Genomic DNA, 22,544 nt, shown 5'->3' with positions numbered 1-22,544 from the left:
GAGGAGCGAGTCGACATCGATGGCGGGTGACTCCGAAGTGCCGTCGTTGACTATTATCTGTATTTTATGTATTTCTAGGGTATTTTTCGCCGTAGCATTCGCCGGTTTATCGGTCGGTCAAGCATCGTCGATGTTACCCGATTATTCTAAAGCGAAACTTGCCGCCGGAATGATTATCAAAGTGCTAGATACACAACCGAAAATAGATAACACTTCTGAAGATGGGGCGACTATGGTTAGTTCTTCTACGAAGTTTGATAATTGTATTTAGCTAAGTTTCATCGGTTGTACTGAGCAGTATTTTAATGTATTTTTAGTTGACTTACCCAGGGTCCCGAGGATTCAATATCCAAAAAAAATATTAGTTAGTTTCCAACTCAAATACCTTGCATCCTTTCTTTTCGGGCCCTAAATGTTTCTGCTGTTTTGTTTTTCAGGATAAGATACATGGCGAAGTGACGTATAAAGACGTGTGTTTTAAGTATCCGACGCGTCCCGACGTGACAGTGTTAGATAAAGTATCGTTTCAAGTAAAATCGGGTCAAACGATGGCTTTAGTCGGAACCAGTGGCTGCGGTAAAAGTACGATCGTTTCGTTACTACAAAGACTTTACGATGTTGCCGACGGGAGTATAGTACGTTTAGTTTACAGTTCATTTCTTATATCCTCATTAATATAATCACAACAATCGATGTTAATAATAATAATGATGATAGTAGTAGTAATTCAATAGTACAAGTTCCTATAAAGAGACATTTTTTCTCAAGTTAAATAAAAATAAAATATAATAAAATAAAATATATACAATCAAGTTATTGAATATGATAAGATGTTCAACTATTCATTATTCTTTCAAATACAATTGTTTTTTTTTGTGTCAATTATCTTAAGACAGGGATGATAGGGAAATAATAGTTTCTACCTTTCGAGCTTTAAGCCATGGGTTCATAGATACTGCAGCCATTTCTGACGGATGATGAGTCTTTTATTGTGGATCTCAGTTTTTGGGCGCACATTTTCAAAATTATTCAATATTCCTCGGATGTTATATAATGACATTTCTGATAATTGCCCCCCCCCCATCATTTGGTACAGTCTTTCGACTTGGGGGTGTCCTCTCAATAAATCATATTCTGTCAATGCTATATATTGTAATTATGTACACGATTTAAAAATATTTATTGAGAAATGAAATTCATATTCAAATTCATATTGATAATATTTTCTTCAGCTCGTTGACGGTGTTGATATCAGATCGTTGAACACGCAGTTTCTGCGGTCGCGTATTGCCGTGGTCAGCCAGGAACCAGTGCTGTTCGATAAAACTATTGCTGAGAATATAACTTACGGTTTGGAGCCGCCGTGGACTCAGGATATGATTGAAAACGCTGCAACAATGAGCAACGCCCACGATTTCATCACCGCTCTGCCCGAGGTAAACGTTACGTTAATTCGTTAGTTTTATCACGAAGTTATTGAATTTGAATTATAACAAGACATGGGTAGGTTTCGATTGAACATATTCCGGTTTAGGAATATCAATTCCCGATCACACTCTCTACCGGCCGCTTCTATCAGGTTTACAGATTACGCTATTCTGGAATACTTAGAGTGTATTCTGGTCGGAACGCGCCAGAAGAGAATTCCGGAATCGGTATGGACCAATCGGCCCCTTCTCCAAAGAAAAAACAGAGTCACATGCACTTCAAAGAACAACTAAAGATTTCATTAGTTATATGATAGCCAACACTTACAAAACGATCAACTTGTTTCTGAAACAGGCTCTAGAATGCAATGAGACTGGCTACTTTTAAACAACACACAGTCTATTTGAAATACACAGTTGAATCTTAACAGAGAATTGTGGAGCTCTATTCAGTTTAAGACTTATTTTATGTGTCACTTTTGAAATGTCGCTGATATTTGTGTGATATGTATTCAGGGTTATGAAACGATGGTCGGCGAGAAGGGAACGCAGCTATCTGGAGGTCAGAAACAGCGAGTCGCTATAGCCAGGGCTTTAATCTGTAACCCGCCTATACTCATACTTGACGAGGCCACGTCAGCTCTCGACACAGAAAATGAAAGGGTACGTTGATAACTGTTTTAATTACTTTATTGTGTTGAACAATAATGCTTGAATTGGAAGTGATTATTTATTTATTTACTTGTTGGTGAATTTGAATTTAGCTTAGTGTCGTACCCTGTCAATTCAAAAATCAAAACATTTCAATTTTCTTCATACCAAAGAAAACATTCAAAATTACGACAAAAACTGGACCTAGTTCCACAGCTTTTCGGTTAAGATTTGCCTCTAAAGTTTACTTATTGAAAATGGGAAAATATGAACTGATTTAAACTAGGGATTTTAACTCCTTCAAATGGGAAACAAAGAGCTTGATATTGGATTATTTGTGTGGGGTTTATATATTACATTATCGTGATTTATTTTTTTCTCATAAAAATTTCAATAATTTTTCTACTTGTTGCTCAATATAGATCGTTCAGACGGCTCTCGATCGAGCTAAAGAAGGTCGTACGTGTATCGTCATAGCTCATCGTCTGTCGACTGTACAAGGTGCTGACGTCATCGCCGTTATAGATCACGGTCGAGTAGTGGAGCTCGGAACTCACCAGGAACTGCTGGCTGTGAAAGGAGCGTATTACTCGCTTACCAGTGGCCAATTAGAACTACGATAAACATTATTTATTATCTTGAAGAATGTTTAAGAAATATCTTTTATTGTCTTTATATCTATTGTACCTATCCAGTTCTACAGTTGTAGTTAATTTGAATTTCTATTTTGATCCTGTATATGTGGATATATACCGAAGTGCAGGTCGTTGGGTGCCTACTTCGTAATCCATCACGAAATCTTTTCGGCCGCTTTGTACCATTCGTCAGGTTACACGAATACCCCAGAAAGCTACGATAAGACTGTGAAAGTTAAAGATCAATGGAAAATAAATAGAGAATATTTTGTTTTTGAGTGTCTTTCTCTGCTCAAAAAGTGCAATTTTTATAATAAAGCAGCCGTGCGTTTGTGAACGGTTGATTGAGAATTCATTTCACAATTCACAACTGTGAAACTGGATCGAATAAGAATTTTTACGACGATCGGGTGTCAGAGATTTCACATCCGTTGAGAAATACATGTATGCTGTTAATCATAAACTAAGATACGTGTATATTTGATGGCTTATCTTGCATGTTATTGTAAAATGCCCGCCTTCCTTTATTCAACCTATGACGTCATCGATAACAAAATGGCGAGGTCTAGATAATTGCAGTACACTTACCAGAGTAGTTGATGAATCTGGTCGCAGAGGCAAATCAGATGACGTCATAGGGAGATTTCTGAAGGCGGCCATATTTTCTTGAAAGGGTCGTGTACAATATGTATCTGATAAAAGTGTATTACTTATAGTAACCAACCGTCCTTCATCTATACATGTATAAGTTTTTTTTGTAATGCCATAAAAACTGTGACTACCATATTATTTTCACACATTGAACTACATGTATATAGAAACGATCATTTTCGAACCGAAACCAGATAATTATTTTTAGTCGCCGATAAAAAATGACTCGCTGCCAAATATTTCAACGTGTCTATTCAATCGATGTTGAAATAAACAAATTCTCCTCGGGGGTTTTTCACTGTGTCGAAACTCTATCGATTCATAAAAGCTGAAAGGTTAGATAAAAACTATTGGTCACAGCAATAAAAGACGACGTCATTAGCGCATTTGTCTGATATCTCTACTGTGACCTACTATTGAATATTATACTCTGAAATTAAGGGGCGTACTGTTTCATAGCGCTGTTCAGAACTGATAGTACTATAATATACCAAACTATAGAGCGGTCACTTATTCAACCGTCGATAAGGAGTTTACGCGTTTTATTAACAGTTATGGAGAAGTTTTGTAGGAATTTTTTACTATGAAACTATTTGTCGTAAGGGGATAAACGATGAAGCAGTGGTGGCCGCTGAATAGCAGCTGCTGTCGTCGGCGTCGACTCGTAAGCGATGATACCCGTTGTATATTCACTATTCTGGTGCTGTTTGGTAAGTGTCAAAATATCTCTGTGATATAATCGCTCACTCATCAAAAAAAATCATATAAACCGTACATGTATCCTGTTTATATGAAATGTATATTTGTGATCAAATCATTTTTCTTTATTTGAGGTTTATATGTTTCATATATAAGTATTGATAATTGTGTCAATGGACTTGAACTGCGTTTGAAATAAAGCTCCCTAGAAAAAAGTAAATTAAATCCTCATTTTTTGTACGAAAGTATTTTATCAAAAGTATTTTTCCTTTGTATATGTATTTGTATATGTAATGCTGGCGATATATATCATACGTGGGTGATTAGTGTCGATGTGTTGAGCATCCGGGTGTCAAAAAGCGTTCCTCTTTTATTTGAGGCCACACGTACTTTTATCTAAAAAAAACCCAGCTCAAGCACAACTACAAGAAACAACATTATAAATGAATTTTATTCATACATCATTCTATATGCTAAACTATAACTGTAAAAAAACGATCGAAAAGGTCGGAATGTTAACCACACAAAACAAGGAATATATTAGACGACCACACTGTATTGATAGAAATGATTATTTATCGAGGATTGTGTACTGCGATGTTGTTATATCACGAAATAGAATTAAAAAGGAGAAAATTCCCAAAAAATCGTTTTTCTTCTGCTTGTTGACGAAGGACAGGTTTTAGGTACCAGGGGAATACATTTCTTATCACGAGATAGATCGATAGAATTGAAAGTAAAACCTAACAATCTGAGGAATTAAAAGAAAAAAGTATTGTGTTGAATTTTCGTCTGTTTTTGAAAAGATTTCGGTGCACTTTCCATCTACCACGGAGTTCACACGTGACTTAACGATTGAGGAGTAAAAATACGTTGACAGTTGTTAGAAGCGCTATCTTTACGTCAATAGAAGAAAGAACCACAATTAGAGGAAAGAGAGTAGTGATATTTCTAAAACTAAGAGAGTAGCGACGTCCATGAGCTATTTTCAAAACTTCCCTCTTAGTTTTGAAAAAATAACTATAGAATTGATTCATAACACTTTATTTTTGGGATAATTTACCCCCAACCTTTATGAAACTGGATCCAGGTCTAAAGCAGGCTATTTGTTGAATATTTTTAAGGGTTATGTTTACGCGACAGTGTAACCGGATGTGGAGGAAATTGGACGAGTACCTCGCAGAACCTTACTTTCACGTCACCAAACTACCCGGATGTCTTCCCCGTCAATTCTCAATGTATTTATAAATATCGTCTGCCCGATCAGTCACCAGGGGGCACTTTGATAGCTGTAGTATTCGACCAGTTTCGTATAAATGATGACGTCACCGGCATGAAAAAGAATACAGTATCTGTAAGTGAACCAGTAAATTCGATTGAAATTACTACAAGATCATTTAAACGCAGATATTAAAGATTAAATTTATTTTGCTGTGATGGACAACTGAATTCATTTAAAATTGGGGCAATATTTGGTTGTAGATAATCGGCGGGTGAATTATGTGGTCACAATGGACTTTTTGCCACTAACCACATAAGACTAGTCATGAGATTTAAAACTAGTCACGACTGTGCAACTCAGACCAGCTAACTCAAACCAATTTTGAGTAACTGGCCCCTGTTTATGATAACTGAAGGTTTATGAAATCAAATAAAATATTCAAAAAATGTCTTCTTCATAATCTGAACAGATCGCTGATGCAAATGGAAATCTACTTGGCGTCTTTAGTGCTAATGCTCCAAAAGGTGTAACCTCGTTAACAAATGAAATTACGGTAAGTTAGTTAAGAATTCTACGACTATTTTGGTAGCTTTAGATGGGTTCGAACCCAAATCTTGGTCGTTTCGCTGTAGTATTCAGTATTTCATATGGACCTAGTCTGGCGACGAGTGTTCACTACGGCTTCACCGGAAGCCAGTCAATGACCTAATCTCTTGCAATAGAAGAATTCAAATTTTCCATATAAGTTAGAACCATCTTCGCCAATAGCAGCAACTGGCATCAATAACAAAAGGTATCGTTTGTGTCAGGTGACAGCGTTTATGTCGTGTGCACTAAGTTGTTAACGTACCAGAGAACAGTAGGAAATTGAACGGATTATATGAAAACATTTTTTGAAATAACAAATGATCTCATATTTTGCAGGTTACGTTTCAGTCGGTTGGAAATAAACCGTCTTCATCACAACTTGGTTTTAAAGCGCAATTTCAGGAACTGAATTCCTCTACCGCAGGTGAACGTTCTTGTTTTATTGCAAAAATCTAAGCGTTATGATTCTCCTTAGATATCTCGAACTGAACAATCTATTTTGTCTATTATTCATTTAACAGATCGTGTTCAGTTTAACCGCTGGATGACGAGCGGTTCGGTCTCCTCACCCGCATATCCTCTAAACTATCCAAACGGCTTCCGCAAACAATATCAGATCGTTACAGCTAATAAAAAAGGAACGATTAAATTCAACTTTCAGGTTCGTATTAAACAGATAAACAATGATATTTTATTTCAGCTTTTTGTTACAAATTGGCAGCGACATAAACAATTCAATAAGAACTACGCTTAAATTACGAACATTGAGATCCAATAGCGATAGCAATATCCAAAATAATTTTAGTATTGAAAATAGAATCAGCGTCAGACACAGATTGCCACTAAACAAGAAGATCGTGACCTCTTTTGATAAGTTCATTTTTTCACTTTTCTATTGTGATTAGAACTTGGCTTGACAATTCGTTCACTTAGGTTACCATACCGATAACATTTAATTAATGGAAAATTCCATATCCACCTCAACAGGCCCTCTCAACTCCCCCCTCCCCCCACTGCTTTATTGTACAGTATATTGCCGTTAGAATTTGACTTGAAATGTTTTTTCTCGTATATTATAAATTTTCCAACCCTTTGTGTGAATCTCTCAGCGTCGTTCCCTTTCTACGTTTCGTGAACGCGTTCTTTTTATCCGGTTTTCGCAAAGCGTGGAATCTCCAGGCCATCGACATCAACTCGACCGGAACCATGTGATCCTTTTCGTTCTCCTTCTCTACTTTAGCCAGTTCGTCCGGCGACAGTAACGCGAGTCGCACGTTCCAGATCACCTTCTTGGCGACCTCGTTGACCGGTTTGGACAGAACAACCGAATTCACCGTAGCCCATTCCCGAACTGCGTTAAGAATATCCAATTCGTCCAGTTGTAATTGATCACTATCCAACACGACGGACAAAGCATCTTCAGACATTTCATGAAAACCTTTAGTTTTAAACACGCCCGATGTATTGTTTTCTGTATAATTCAACGCCTTTTCTCTAAGTTCATCTTGTCCGTAAGTGACAGCCGCCTGCATCGCTTCACTCGCCGTGTTTATACTCAAATTCTCGATCAAATATCTCACCGATAACTTCCTCAAATCGTCCATACCGTATTCCAGAGCGCTGCCCAACACATCGACGGCGTTCTTACTCGATAGCGTCACCGCATTGGTGTAGATAAACTCCAAAATGGGCATGAAAATCTCCATCGAAATATCCGACATGACGAACGGTACGTCTTGCGATTCTTTATTCTTCGCCTGATCGAGAAACATAGCTCTAAAAACATCGCACCTCGCCGATAGCAAACAGCGATGAGCGTAAACTGGTTTTCTGTTCGGACCGATCAGGAATTTAATGTCGCTCATGTCTTTATTGTTTATAAGACGTTTCATTTGAAGAGCGAACGAGGAAGTGTCGCCGAACATTGTCTTCTCGTCGACTCCTGCCATGTTTTAATTTTTCTTGTCTGAAAAAAGAGCACAAGCACAGTTTTAACAAACATTGTACAGTACTGTGGAATTAGCTGAAGTCGTTATAGCGTATTCCACATCAGGGGCCTGGCGCAAAACCTATTGACCCCAGTACCCTAGATAAGTTCTTATACAGTATACACCTAGGATACTGTGGGACCCTACTCTAATGATGACTTACACTTCCTAAATTGAATTGGAAATACAAATTGGGGCTCGAAAATAGCGACAACTTCAGTCAGTCGTAATGAGTTTGACTGTAATGACGACTTATATATTCAAATGATCACTACTACTTCGTTATGTTGAATTGGATTAGAAATAGAAATTGAAACTAAAAATGGAAACGACTTAACCAAATGATTAGAAATGTGAATTTGATTGGTCATTGGAAATACAAATTGGGACTTAAAATCGACGATGATCTACAGTAGAACAACACCGTTTTCTAACATATACATATTGATACCCACCCTAATCATATATCGAAATAGATACCTAGGCTAACAGATTCTAATTGATACAAATTCTTATCATTTTGCAGTAACAGAATTAAAAATTTCTAAAATGAAATTGCGTATATACATGTTATTTTCTTGAACGAATTAAAGAAAGGTCGACATGTGCTACTTTCTCACTTACCTAAAAATTACTATCAATATAGAAGTGGTATATTTCAAAATATGTATATCTCTATTCCGGCGTCGCAATCCTACTGCGAATCCGTCGTCTATACTTTCAGTATTACTGTAATAGTCTGTCTGTACTGTCAGGTTTGTTGTTATTGGTTACCTGGGAACGAACCATGAAATTCTCTCCAGTACGGACGGCTGGTGACGACAATTTAATAATCTTGCTGTGAATACGTGACAAATCAACTCAACCGTGCATTACGCCTTAAATCTTATTACGCTAAATTACGCTGAATTATTACTTATTTCAATGTTATCAAATGCATTCTTTATTAGATCGAGATAAAGTATAATTTCCGTGTTAGACGTGAAATGCCACAATAAATCAAATAACAATAGATGGAATGTTCAGTTCGGTTATAAGCTATAATGACAATCATCAGGCATACTGTCACCTGATGTCTTTTTTCTTTTTTATATTGCAGGATTTTCTACTTGTTTACCCAACTATGGGCTGATGTGATGGAATTCTTAAATCCAAATTAGAATTTAGAAAGAAATAGTTTTTCTTTCATACACGTACGTTTTCGAAAAGGAATCAACAATTCTATTCCTGTGTTTGTTTTCAGGATTTCGATCTCGGTTCGGGAGCAATTCTGCATATCTACGAAGAAGGTTCGAAGCTTTTGCCGCTTTTCACATTCACCAGCGCTAAACCACCGAAAGGATCTTACTACACGTCGCTGAATCATTTCTCTCTCGAGTTCGTGACGTCATCGAATCAACCGACCAGACGCGGATTTGATTTAACCTTCATCGAATGTAAGACAACTTCCCGTTCCGTTCAAATCGAGTTAAACCTTGTTCTGTGCAGTAATGATAATGAATATTACGAATTTATTCTTACGTTGTAGATAGTTGAGACTATTTTCCGTCTGGATTATAGTTGTTTAACCCACAATGTAAATTTTTAGAAAATGATTGTTATTATTTTTGTTCTATTTTTCATTCTTGCGTAGATTGTAAATTTGAAGCAGATGAAATCCCGTGTTATTTAGCAAACGATAAAGGTATTGTGCAGCCGTAATAATTTCATAGGAATAAAACCAACTCATCACCTTCCCTAAATTAGAAAGGTCCATATATTTCACATGTTCAATAATTCCTGAGACATAGAAAAAAAAGAATATGAATTCATATAATTTCGTTATATATACATATATACATATACCTAATATACTCATAAAAACCTGAATTATGAGATGAAATCAATAGAATCCATATTTAATTTTACTATGTGTCGGAGAGTATTGTACATCTGAAATATCAAACAGAGCCAGTTCTACGCAGTCGACTTCTCTAGAGTTAACTCATTGAAAATTAACTGATTTCAACTCAGAGTAACTCTAAAACTCACATCAGTTGAACTGGATCCAGAGTGAACTCTGACTCATAGCTGTGAAATGGATCCTGATATCTGAATTTTCCGATCCCTGACAAAGGATTGTTTTCATCTTTTCTTTGTAGATAAACTGAAGCACACGATTATTCTGGGAAGCGCTTTGGGAGTTCTAGCCGTCCTTGTTTTAGTTATCGGACTCGTTTGTTACGGTTGTAAGAAAGTCAAGAAAAAAAGAGGTAAAAATCAGAATCTACGATCGACAATATGAGAGTGAAATTCAACCGAAATCTGCCGAACTAGAACTCGAATGAATAAAATGAATTTCAAGTAATTTTTTCCTGTTCTTTCAGATACGTCTGTGGCGCTCAGAACGCAATTCCAACATGAACGATTTTGAGAAATTTTAGGAATTTAATTTTGAAATAAAAGAAAACGAACACTTTGTATTTTACTGGAGTCGATTGACAGCGTTTTCGGTCGAATTGTAAACATCACTTTGATGATGTAATATATGATATATAATTTATTTTCATCGTTATGCCATATATGATTATTCAACATATAGGAATACACATTGTTTTTACATACATAAGATGAAGGACACAGTGCAAGCCTAGGGCTGTACTTATAGCAATAATTGATATCAGGAAATTGAAAAATGAAATATAATTATATACCTGCTGTCATAGTTGCGACTTCCAAATGACGACTTAAACATTGAATACAAATAGTGACTAGAAAATAGAGACGACTTCCAATCAGTGACGACTGCTATTCTGTAAAGAATCGGCTAAAAAATATGATCGATCTTTCTTGATTTATTTCGATCGTTTTTGATTATTCAAAAATGCGGTTTAAATATGTAATATACAATGAACCTCGCTCCAAACATGATCAACTCCGACTTTTGACTAACTTCGACAACAACGAAATCATTTTCTGACTTCATAACGTATTTTTCGACCCTTAACTCGGACCAATTTTGGCCGGTTCAAGTTTGTCCGAGCAGGGTCCGATCCCACCTCCCTGGTCCGGGTAAGGAGAGGTTTACTGTATTTGATAATTTATGTAACCTTTCACTGAATACTGATCATAGCTCTATTTTTCTGAGCATTAGAGACGGCCACTGAGTGCGCGGCTGATAAAACAATACACGTGTTCTACCAATACGAGCATTTTTTATTAATAATTTATATTCATAGAAATATCGATGTTAATCGTGTTTATATCTAGATGTATTGCATCAGGAGAATCTGGTGTATTGATTTTGTTGTGAGTGATACCCGAACGAAATACATATATATTTTTTGTTTAACATATTCAGCACGAGTCTGCGTTAAAGTTTGCATTCTGTTTTATCCACTATATTGGCAGCTGTTCCAATTGAATGATCATTATGAGTTTTGAGGACTGCAGGAGGATTTATAATATCAAACTCCATATACACAACTATATAACCAGTTTATAAATTTCCAGCATGCATGAATTTTGATGTACAATACAAAAGAAAACCATTTTAATAAAGCTAGACACTTAGAAAAGCGGGATTTGCATTGATAATCTTAATCAAGAAACGACGTTTTATGATTTCGCGCGAAGACTAATGCGTTTTAATTCTCTTTTGGATTTTTACAAAAGTGGGTGTCAATAATTGACTGTACTGGTGATTGACTAGGAAACATTTTACTGTCGATTTATTAGTAGTGGGTATTTATTAAGTCAACCATGTTGCTAACTGACTCTGCCACTATATCCAATAAATACTAGCATTGGAAAAAGCACATGTATATATGTGAGAGCCATAAATTCCTCTTGGTTCCATTTTAATGTTAGAATTTGTCATTAAACTCTCTATAACAGTCATTAATGGGCACACGATGTCTGCTATTAGCGATGAGCCGTCTCGTGTGCTCATCCACGCTACGAGCGCTGAGCCATCCTCCCCCGGCAGGGATTCGAACCCGATGGCATCGAGATTGCCCCGGTACATGCCGTGGCTGAGTGTAGCGATGCCATCAGGTTCGAATCCCTGCCGTGGGAGGATGGTGCTGAGCCGTCTCGTGTCCTCATCCACGCTACCAGCGCTGACTCGTCTCGTGTCCTCATCCACGCTACCAGCGCTGACTCGTCTCGTGTCCTCATCCACGCTACCGGCGCTGACTCGTCTCGTGTCCTCATCCACGCTACCGGCGCTGACTCGTCTCGTGTCCTCATCCACGCTACCGGCGCTGACTCGTCTCGTGTCCTCATCCACGCTACGAGCGCTGACTCGTCTCGTGTCCTCATCCACGCTACCGGCGCTGACTCGTCTCGTGTGCTCATCCACGCTACGAGCGCTGACTCGTCTCGTGTCCTCATCCACGCTACCAGCGCTGACTCGTCTCGTGTCCTCATCCACGCTACCAGCGCTGAGCCGTCTTTCCACTCTCCTCTCTCACTTCCCATTCATCGTATCCCTCATTAGCATTCTATTTCAGGCAATGTCATCCCGGACCCGGTTATACAGTATTCTACAGTTCTGGCACTAATAAATGAACACTAATCTTATATATTAAAGTCAAACTTAAACCGCTAACGAACTGGTCCTACCTGTATAGAAAATCAGATCATCTTCTTTAACATAATTGATATTTTCAACAATAAGTAAAAAAGAAACTAATCCCCCAATATTCGATATGTTAGCAGATGTATACATCCGGTATCGATTCTATATTTAATGTCACGTGAATTCAGGAAATGAGACCCAGACGACAACTCCAATACTATTGAACAGCTGGGGTTCGATTTGAAACGATCTGAAGATATAAAAATCACCTCGAAACCAACAGGAGGAAAAGTATATTAGATTATTGGAAAGTTTGTTATTTTATATTATCACGCCAAATAAGAAGAGCTTTCAACAGATTCCCAGTAAAGATATTTTACATCGCAATTTCAAACATTTCATTTCGTAAAGATATTTCAAACACACTCGAAACGAACACGATCTTTTTCTATGATGGACAAAAAATGATGACTTATCAAAGGTTAATATTTTTGAAATGAAATAGTTTTAGTTGAAGAGGAAGACGACGGTTGCGCTAATGACGAGAGCCAGCGATGAGCTGAATGCGAGCGATGTGGCGCGATTCGGGTCTACTTGCGGTAATGCTGTTGGCGGCACATTTTTAGTAGTTGTAGCAACAGTTGTAGTGGTAGTTGTAGTTGTGGTAGTCTTCTTTCCTCCTTTGCCACCTCCTTTTCCACCTCCTTTGCCGCCTCCTTTTCCACCTCCTTTGCCTCCTCCCCAGCCTCTTCCACCGCCTTTCTTTTTCTTAGCTACAAGAATTGCGAATAGAAATTGATCCAAATTTACTTCGTATAAAAATTGAACCAAAATAATCCTGAACGATAAAATAGATATGGAGGTTGCACATAATCGTGACGCCATACTGGCCGTCAAACGCAAGCGTCTAACCGAATAGAAAGGTCACATTTGACCAGGCCAATATGACGCGGGGGTTGGTATCCGCGCTATATATATATATCTACATAATCCAGTTAAAACATCGAAAATGAACTGATTTTAGAGAGCCAGCTTTACCGAAAATGATGGAACCATCTCTTATCATACCTTTTGGTTGACGAGCTGCTGCTGCCGTGTCTACGACTTTACCATTTCCAACAACATTAGCCGCCTGATTGTTCGATGAATGCGGTGCTGACGATACGGCTACTCATACAGAAATATAAATATATACATAATTTGTATGAAGAAATACGTAATCATCTTTGAATGAGTTTTACAGTGTAGTATAGATTATCACAGACATCTGACGATGATCTCTAGTAAGAGTTCGAAGCGTCGTATCGTTTGATTTTGATTTTGATAAATAAAATTCGCTTTTAATATTTGAAATTTTGGGTTTTAAACTTCACTGTTTTACAAACTGTTCTGATGGGAAATACTTGTATTTTACAAAACTCATCAAATGGCAGTCTAGAGAGGCGGAATAGAGTATGAAAATTCACAAAAATCTTTATAAAATCAAAAAAGATAGGTACCTGAGAAGGAACCTCCTAACTTTCATAATTTAACTGTTCGCTAGGAGACTTATAATGAATTTGTAAACGGAAGGGTTTTACGTGTAAATAATCTGACAGTTAAAAAATCGCTGTTTTACAAACTAGTCTAAAGGGAAATTCGTGAACTTTACCAAATTTACCAAAAAGCAGTATACAGAAGACGGCAGAATATATCATTAAAATTCAAACACATCATAGAATCAATATTATGTTAAAAAACCATTTACAAATATTTAAGAAGCGAATATTAGATAGAAATGATTAATAAGTAAGAACATTTACCGATTATAACTAATACCAATAACAGAAAACAACATATCCACAGTCTGGATGCAGCCATGTTGGCGACTTGGTAAAATATGAATAATAAACCTCTAACGCGTGTAACGTTAATGCAGACCACTTATAGGACACTTCATAAAACAGATGTTTTTGGAGATTGATTGCAGTGTTCGCACCGAGCAGCGCAGTCGACTCGGTCATCCATTCGTTGATTTCATCTATTTTGTTTTCAAATGCGCGACTGTTCTTCTACAGATGACGTCCACAGGATATCTCAAATTTCTATTTTATGATACCCGATTACCCGATCGAACATACGCAGGTCATAACACCAGACCAGGCACCATATGCGGACGACCGCAGAAATCTGTGACGGATTCAAACTTAGATTAAATGTATTTGTTGTAAAGGTTAAAGTTGGACCCATGACCCAGTTGCACAGTCATTAAGATTTCTCCTAAGATCATTTTGTTTCAAAAACCAATCTAACAACTTAAGACGTTTAAGCTCATTTTGGTTCTATAGCTAATCTTACATTTTGGTTCCATAATCAATCTAACAACAAGACCAATCTTCACTCCTTTTAGTTCTATAGCCAATCGCACAACTAGTCTAACAAGACTAGTCGTAACATTTTTCGACCACTTTACCCATGACGGTGCAACTGGGTCAAAGGCTGGATGTCCGGATGTGATTTAGCTTCCGACGACTGTAAGACAACTTTCCGTACTAGTCCGTGCACATCTCAAATCATCATTACATTTGTTTCGCACGGTTTTTTTTTAAATATTGAATAATTAAAATCTTAAATAATTTTTTAAATTTTAAATAATTGTGGATTGACCCTGTTATTCATTTGATTGGTAGATTTCTTTTGATTAAGTTCCCTTACAAACCACCACACCTGTCGGGAGCGAAACAGGGGGTAATGCGCGTGACGTCACTGCGCGTTGTATTGGACCCCACGGTCAAGCAGTCAACTGAATAAGAGTGACAGTTGACGGCCATCTGACGTCCATTATGACGTGAACAATACGTTTTGAGCATACATCTATCTATACGTGGGCATATTGTATTATCAATATGCTTTATAAAATTGCTCGTATAGAAAATATGTTTGTAACACATTACCATTAAAAACTCTCTCTCAATTCAATATGAACTATTATCGAGAAAAAGACAAAAACAATTCCTTAATTCAATACCGTAACAGGTGCGTCCCGTATTGATTTTAGAGGTCGCCATTAATTGTGGGAATAAACCGCAATCTAGAGCGTACAGCTTGGATCGATTTGAAACGATTAGGAAAAAACTGAGCTGTTATAGTTCGGTTTGTTCTCCTTAACAGAATAAATGCAAATCGAGGCGTATTTATAGTTGAATATAGAGTTGATTATTTCATTTTCAGCTGAAAGACTTAAGTTATCCATTTTTTGCAACATTCATTTCCGAGCTTTTAACATATATATGAAATCACGAAACAAACCATACAATATCGCTACTTGTTAGGGTCCGGTTCCATAGTTCAGATCAGGAACTGTATCTAGAACTGTGGATCTAGCTCCACGAGAACTGTCGAATTGGCGTATGGCTGAACTGGCTCATGGAACTGACTCCGTATTTCTAATCTATAAGAAACACAACAACAAAAGTAGCGCAGACGATAAGAGTCAGTGTTAAGCAGAAGGAAAGTGAAGAAGCATGGTTACCGATTTCTGGTGAGATGTAGACTGATGTAGACTGATAGTTAGTACTAGTTGTTGTTAGGGGTTGATTTGAAGTGAAACTACTGGAAGTAGAAGTCGTAGTCGGAAAGATAGTTTTAGTGTTAGTTATCGTAGTAGTATCTATTTGGTTAGGTGTTGATGTAGACTGGTGTTCAGTGCTAGTTCTAGCTGTTGTTTGGGGTTGTTTGGTAGTGAAACTACTGAAAGTGGTAGATGTAGTGGGAAAGGTAGTTTCATTAGTAGCTGTTGTAGCGGTTGTAGTGTATTTCTGAGTTGCTGACGATGAAGGTTGCTGTTTTTCAGTGATGCTACTGGACGAAATAGTTGTAGTCGGAAAGGCAGTCATAGCTGGTGTCGTAGTTTGTCCTCCTTTGCCACCTCCTTTGCCGCCTCCTTTGCCGCCTCCTTTGCCGCCTCCTTTGCCACCTCCTTTGCCACCTCCTTTACCGGGTTGTTTACCTGCTGAAGAAAAAGTATAGATCTGATTGATTTTATATCCATAATACATGAACTGTGAGGGTCGCTCAGAAGTGGTCCAGAGCCTGTAGACTCCTAAATACATTGGACCCTGCAGGTGATCTATTATAGTCATAGTGTTTCTGATAAACTTCGTTAACTCTCACCTCTCACCGACACCGCGATATAAAGAAAATTACAGTAAATGCCTGATTCGCCTGATTCGCAAAACAGTGACCGGCAAAATTGGTCTGAGTTGGTCAAAAGTCCGAGTAAGGGATCGTTCAATTAGTACGAATTAGCCAAAAATAGCCGCTCCTGTTATTAATGGTAACTACCGTTGTATTTGTGAAACCAAATATGCAATATTTATTCAATTGCGAAGATTAATGATGTACGTATTTTTCAACACAAAATTTCGTCAAAAAGGTTCGTATTTTATTGAGATAAGAAAATGATAAATGATACCTTATTTCTCCTAATTGGCCGGGTCGTTTTGTAAAATGCAATGAAATTTGTTATCAGTTCAATTTCTATAGCTGCTGGGCCTGTTATGGTAAAATTGATTATGATTTTGAAAAAAGTCATCTATCGGGCAGACGGGCGACCGGCCGGGTCAACTTAAAGCTAAGTAGATATTAGAAACAAGGTATCCGTTTTTAGCCTTATAGCACAATATTGTTATTCAATGCTGTAACAAAAAAAGGTATCAAGTGGTGCGTACGGACTAGGCCTGTTTAGACGCCTCCCTCCCCATGCGCATTTAGGTTACATTTTCACTGACTTCCCTCCCTCCCTATCGTGCATACGCACTAATTGAACGGTCTTTAACGCGATACATAACAGGAAGATATAGTTACCATATGCATCAACTATTCCTTGTATTCCTTTTCCAGATTTAATAGCATTATCGATTGCGGCCGTATCGACAACTCGGTTGTTATTCAAAACATTATGAGCCGCCTGCTGGACTGATTGAATCGCAGGGGCAGACGAGACTTCAGCTGTAAAATACATCACATAATAACAATACAACAACACTTTAAACTGGACGCCACGAGTACTTTTTGAGAGACGTGGAGAATAATACTGATTTCTAACTGGATCCGATTCCACAGTTATCGGATAAGCGTGTTAGAACTGGTTCATGCTCAATGTTTCCAATGCACCTGTGGCTTCTCTTAAAAAATTGATTTCGTTGCATGGATATGTTTCACGCCATCAGATATCTTCGTACAGTAAGCCTCACCCACATACTCGGTCATCGGGCAACTCATGACTATAACTTGGACAAAAAAACGAATTTTTTTGTGATTTCCTATAACTTATTTTTCTTATCCTAACTTCCATTTTATCCGAGTTAGGCGAGGTTAACTGTATATTCTATTGTTTATCGTAGGTTTGATAATACATTACAAATCACTGATATCCATACCTATTATGATTATAACTAACAGCAGAAAGCTTAATATCCACAGACTTGATGCGGCCATGTTGCCCGCCTCGCCGGTAGAAAATTAATTAAATTATATAGTATTGAATCCTTCAGCACGTAGCATAGAAAATAATGCATAATAAAACTACTGAGGCTTTTACATGATGATTTAAACAGCTGTTTTCTGATTGGTTTACCGAGTTTCAATACCGCAGTAAACCCTCACTCCTGTCCTTCAGGGTTTGATTTTACGAATAACCAGATCGATTTGTTTGTTGGTACCGGTTTCACGTCACCAAGCAAGCCAGTGGTGGATGATTTTTTGGGGGGTCCGGACCCCTGCTTTCTGCTTTGTTGCCTTTTTGTCAAGACAGAGATTGGCACTTTTCGAATAGATATTTTCGAATTTCTAATCGAGGTGGCCTTCGGCACAGCTGCGGAATTTCCTGAGCCGCACCCTGAAGCATGCCAGCATTAGTGTCAATAACAGGTTCGAACCCGGGACATCCCTGTTCATCCTCTATTCAGCAGCATCAGGACTAGATTCTCAATCATTATCACTGGGTTTGAGTGTTTTCAGTGTTCGGTGTTCGGCCGTTTCAGTGCCGTGGCCGGGGCCCGCCGAAATGGAGAAGAATTCTTTACCACGCTGAAAATGGGTGATCAGGTTTTGAACTCAGTTGCTGATGCCTGATTCAGAGAACCCTGATTGTGGATAGAGCATGTGTACAGGGAGGTCCCAAGTTTCCAACTCAAAGTGACACCGAGGCTTCGGCGAAGGAGGCTATCTAACCCTGGCAAGCGAGGATGCCCCTCTCTTGGAAGCAATATATCTTAATTGAATTCAATTGTCTATGGCGGCTGTGAAATATCCTCAACTGTAAACATGGGAAGATTTTTAATCTATTTTTCCTACATAGGCTCAAAATACAGGTCAGATTCTCATTTTATCTGCTAAATCTGAAAGCTATATAATGTATCCATCGTTTTTTATCACGAATAAACTTTCTATTAAGTGTAAATGCTTTAAATCGGGCCTAAAAGTTGTAATAATTGCACTAAGTATCGAAAGAAGTCGACTGTATCTCATTCTTTTCCTAGGGTGATATGTCCTGTTTTCACCTAGGAAAAGTAAGTCGTATTCTAATTCTGTCTGTTTTATTCACAACTAAAAGTGGTGTTCAAAAATCAGGATTGCCTTCTTATCTGAAGTACGGAAAGGCGTATTCCCCTCATACAGTAGTTGGGGTTATTGAGGTAAGCGCTTAGTTAGATCTCGTCTCGTATTTGCATCCTCCTCTCTTACTCTAAGTGCTGGTGGATTTTCCATCTATTGAGTCGTATCTTCATTTTTTCAGGACGCTCTGAATATTTTTAAGCCGGCGAATGATTTTAAAGTTGTTACGTCGAGTAGAACTGACGCCGGAGTTCATTCATTGTGTAATACTGTACATTGTGATCTAATACATCCGTAAGTCTGACTCCCCGCTCCTCCCCACAGCCCCCTCCCAGAACCCATGTGTCTGTTCTTGGGGACTTTGTAGCGTTTTGAGTTATTTCGAACCCTGCCCTTGAAATGGAAGTGGAACTGGTGGAATCAAAATGTTTCTTAGGCTTAATTCGTCTTTGGAGCGGCGCAGTCGCCAAGTGGTTTAAGCCGCCAGTCACTAGTCTCGTCAATCCAGGGTTTATGGGTTCAAACCCTGGTGGCGACAGAGTTTCTTGGTTGAAGGTTCTTCTCTGGTCTCTCCCCGATTCGGAAAAAGAAACATCGAACCTGCTTATAATGCCCTGTGTGGCGCTTAGCGGGTTGAGGGTGTTAAAAAGAAAAAAAAAAATTCGTCTTCGGCTACGGTAGAGAAGTATGCCATTTGTGTCATAATTGATTTCTATTTCAGAGATGAACCCGATGTAGAATTCGATCCGGATTTATTATGTCGTGGACTGAACGCATTTTTCCACCACGCGGAGGAACCAATCAGGTTTGTGTATACATCTGTAATTCATGATGTCATAGTAAAATAGGAAATGTCGAAGTGAAAATAGGGCGCTTTATGTTAGTAATTGATTGATTATTTTCAGGGCGTTGAAAGTAAGACGAGTTCCCGATGATTTTCACTCGAGATTTGACGCGATCAGTCGAACGTATGTTTATAAACTCGCAGTATTACATGATAACTCACTTCACGGTCAGTGGACGCATCCTTTTACTCCGTTTGACTACATGTCTTCACACATAGTATTGTAAGTATATATATTCATTATGTAATTCTAAGCACCTGCATCCCCTCACATATTCAATACTTGTTCATCAATCTTCCAATTTTTGATCGTTCACACTTCAAATGTGTTCAGAGCATCACCTGAAAAATCTTTTATTGAAAATAAACTACAAACACCAGACATAAGATATTTTATCAGCACACTTTCACAAACTGGTCGTCCACAATTCACATGTGTTCAGGACTTCATCCGTGACATCTCAAATTGAACGTGAACCATAAATCAATCATTAGATATTTTATCAGCTCACTTTCAAAAACTGATCACCCAAACTTCAAAGATAAATATTTCAGAGCTGATTCCAGGCTGAAGGGGATGTTTGTTTTAGAGCTGGTTCTAGGCTGAAGGGTGTTTCAGAGCTGGTTCCAGGCTGAAGGGGATGTTTGTTTTAGAGCTGGTTCCAGGCTGAAGGGGGTGTTTCAGAGCTGGTTCCAGGCTGAAGGGGGTGTTTTAGAGCTGGTTCTAGGCTGAAGGGGAGCAGTTGCGGACTGCCGGTAATTATGCTGTATCTATTTATTTTCAGTCCACCGTTTGACCCGGAGAAAGCGAAGGCAGCTCTCGCGGTTCTAAACGGCAGACACAATTTCTACGCGTTCTCGACGAAACGAAACGTTCAGCCGTGGCAGAGCCGCGTCAAGAATCTACGCACTTATTTCCAATACGGGTCGCTATTCATGGAGGAATATAACAGACTAGGACGAGATAAACACGTTAATATCGATCTCATCTTTAACGGATCCTCATTCTTATATCGACAGGTACGACAAATATCTGTTTTATTCGGTAAATAGTTGTAATCGAGTATCAAAATTACTGGTAAAAACAAGTGTTCAATTCGGTGAAGTTTGAGTCAATTGAAAGCAACTCAATTTCATCTGAGGTATTCCAGTTAAGAAATGACGATTCTGGATTACGAACTCTCTACGGGACACATCTATTAGATTTAACCATTCCGTTAAAAAAACACCATAAGAGAATTCCGGAATCGGACTGATTTAAACGCGTCTTAACCCTTTCAGTGCTGACTAGTTGATAAATACCCTATAGTGCTAGAGATAATTTGAAAATCTTTAAAAACTCCACCCTAGTGTGTTAAAGAACTGGCATACCACTATAGTGCGTATACACCGCGGTGCGGTGTATGGTTAGTTACTAGTATTTCACTATGTTTGACAAGTGCTGCCATTTTTCAAGGGAGATAATTACTAATTACTAATAACATCAACCCACCGCAGTGCGGTGTACTCGCAAAATCTATCACTGATTTATACACCGCACTGAAAGGGTTAACCTTGATCTGATGTTGTTGTTTCCATGCAGGTGCGTAAGATGGTTTGCGCTGTTTTAAACGTCGCTCGTGGTTATTTCTCGTTGGATGAACTGAAGATGTCTTTAAAGAAACCGCACATGTATCAAGGACATCACATGATCACGAGTTGTCCCGCACACGGGCTTTACTTAATAGACGTGGAATATGATGAAAACAGTGAGTGAAATTCAAGGCCCGATTTAACGATGAAGAGTGAATAACCGGGCCCAGATTTGTATTCCATTCATGGGCTAGAACTAAAAACTGCTTCATTGTACTGTTATTTAATTCACAACATTGAAGATCATTAGTTTCCCATACCCTTAACATCTGTTAGCAGTAAGATCCTTCGTTAACGCTGTTCTTGTTCTTAGTGGAGATTAGACTCGTATATGAGATGAACTGATTTCAATTGAAGTTAACTGGAACTGAATGTCGAAATACTGTTAGTTTTCATATGGAGCGCCTATAACCTGCTTACCTGATTCATCTCAGTTTTTGAATTGTAGACTCAAGCCAGAATGCATTCCTTCTACTACGACTATGAAGAGAACAAAATATACTGCACTTTGTTTTACAGGATATCAACATAACAATCATCGGCTGTTTTTTTTTTGTAGAATTACGATATGAACGACCGTCACAGATTAAAACAGATCCAATATTAACACTACCCGAGTGGGAGGACGATCCGTCTGCTATGTATAAGAAATACGATGAACTGCCATATACACCGGATACTACTCCACAGATGGAAGAGCGAGAAAGAGAGAATCATATAACGCAATCCTCAGCAGAAAAGAAATCTTGATTAATATTGATTTTAGCTGTAAATATGTGTTGAATAAAACTGTTATTATTCTATTATTCTAGATTATGTAATTCTTCTTAGAGTGGATATCATTTCTTAATCCTTAGCGAACATTTGATCATTAATCTCTGCAATCAGCTAGGATGTGGGTGAACTTAACTTAGGCCCCTATACGAGGTTGAAATGCCTAGGTGTGTAATACACCCTGAGCCTATGTTGACCTGTTAACACAAATTAAAGCCAGGAAATGAAAAATACAAAATGGCCTCCTTGACCCCTGACCTAGCAAGGTTTAGGGC

The 22,544-nt window shown here is 38.2% G+C and overlaps 5 protein-coding genes across 6 annotated transcripts in view; 3 read left to right on the top strand and 2 right to left on the bottom strand.

Annotated features, from left to right (window-relative positions):
- LOC141908215 (ATP-dependent translocase ABCB1-like) overlaps positions 1-2,726 on the top strand; it is a 28,345-nt gene extending 25,619 nt beyond the window's left edge. The window contains exons 25-29 of the mRNA XM_074798140.1: positions 79-235; positions 438-635; positions 1,233-1,436; positions 1,944-2,090; positions 2,501-2,726. Coding sequence (XP_074654241.1) covers positions 79-235; positions 438-635; positions 1,233-1,436; positions 1,944-2,090; positions 2,501-2,701 — 907 coding nt within the window. The 3' untranslated portion in view covers positions 2,702-2,726. The remainder of the gene's footprint in view (positions 1-78; positions 236-437; positions 636-1,232; positions 1,437-1,943; positions 2,091-2,500) is intronic.
- Positions 2,727-2,762: 36 nt separating this feature from the next.
- Positions 2,763-11,203, top strand: LOC141908217 (CUB domain-containing protein 2-like). Its single transcript, XM_074798143.1, has 9 exons — positions 2,763-4,074; positions 5,188-5,417; positions 5,755-5,838; positions 6,210-6,297; positions 6,395-6,534; positions 9,105-9,297; positions 9,495-9,545; positions 10,003-10,113; positions 10,228-11,203. The coding sequence occupies exons 1-9, from the start codon at positions 3,978-3,980 to the stop codon at positions 10,272-10,274; spliced, it is 1,041 nt and encodes a 346-aa protein (XP_074654244.1). The 5' UTR covers positions 2,763-3,977; the 3' UTR covers positions 10,275-11,203.
- Positions 6,541-8,670, bottom strand: LOC141908218 (BTB/POZ domain-containing protein 19-like). Its single transcript, XM_074798144.1, has 2 exons — positions 8,486-8,670; positions 6,541-7,839 (listed from the first exon to the last, which is right to left on the bottom strand). The coding sequence occupies exon 2, from the start codon at positions 7,820-7,822 to the stop codon at positions 6,947-6,949; it is 876 nt and encodes a 291-aa protein (XP_074654245.1). The 5' UTR covers positions 7,823-7,839; positions 8,486-8,670; the 3' UTR covers positions 6,541-6,946.
- Positions 11,204-15,636: 4,433 nt separating the features above from the next.
- On the bottom strand, positions 15,637-17,954 carry LOC141909049 (uncharacterized). Of its 2 annotated transcripts, none has more exons than XM_074799381.1 (3): positions 17,843-17,954; positions 17,268-17,411; positions 15,637-16,413 (listed from the first exon to the last, which is right to left on the bottom strand). In XM_074799381.1, exons 1-3 carry the CDS (start codon positions 17,898-17,900, stop codon positions 15,848-15,850), a joined length of 768 nt encoding a protein of 255 aa, XP_074655482.1. In that variant the 5' UTR covers positions 17,901-17,954; the 3' UTR covers positions 15,637-15,847. The 2 variants fall into 2 exon arrangements, with proteins under 2 accessions (XP_074655482.1, XP_074655483.1); XM_074799382.1 differs by having other exon boundaries at positions 15,637-16,410.
- A 747-nt stretch (positions 17,955-18,701) lies between these two features.
- On the top strand, positions 18,702-22,245 carry LOC141909247 (tRNA pseudouridine synthase-like 1). The gene is made up of 8 exons (XM_074799638.1): positions 18,702-18,775; positions 19,018-19,099; positions 19,201-19,313; positions 19,741-19,824; positions 19,925-20,086; positions 20,649-20,883; positions 21,446-21,611; positions 22,055-22,245. The coding sequence occupies exons 1-8, from the start codon at positions 18,729-18,731 to the stop codon at positions 22,243-22,245; spliced, it is 1,080 nt and encodes a 359-aa protein (XP_074655739.1). The 5' UTR covers positions 18,702-18,728.
- The last annotated feature ends 299 nt before the right edge of the window (positions 22,246-22,544 follow it).

This window comes from Tubulanus polymorphus, chromosome 7 (genome assembly GCF_964204645.1).
Source record: "Tubulanus polymorphus chromosome 7, tnTubPoly1.2, whole genome shotgun sequence".
Classification (NCBI taxonomy): domain Eukaryota; kingdom Metazoa; phylum Nemertea; class Palaeonemertea; order Tubulaniformes; family Tubulanidae; genus Tubulanus; species Tubulanus polymorphus.
The sequence above is the reverse complement of the archived record's forward strand: the minus strand, read 5'-3'. Positions and strand labels throughout refer to the sequence as shown.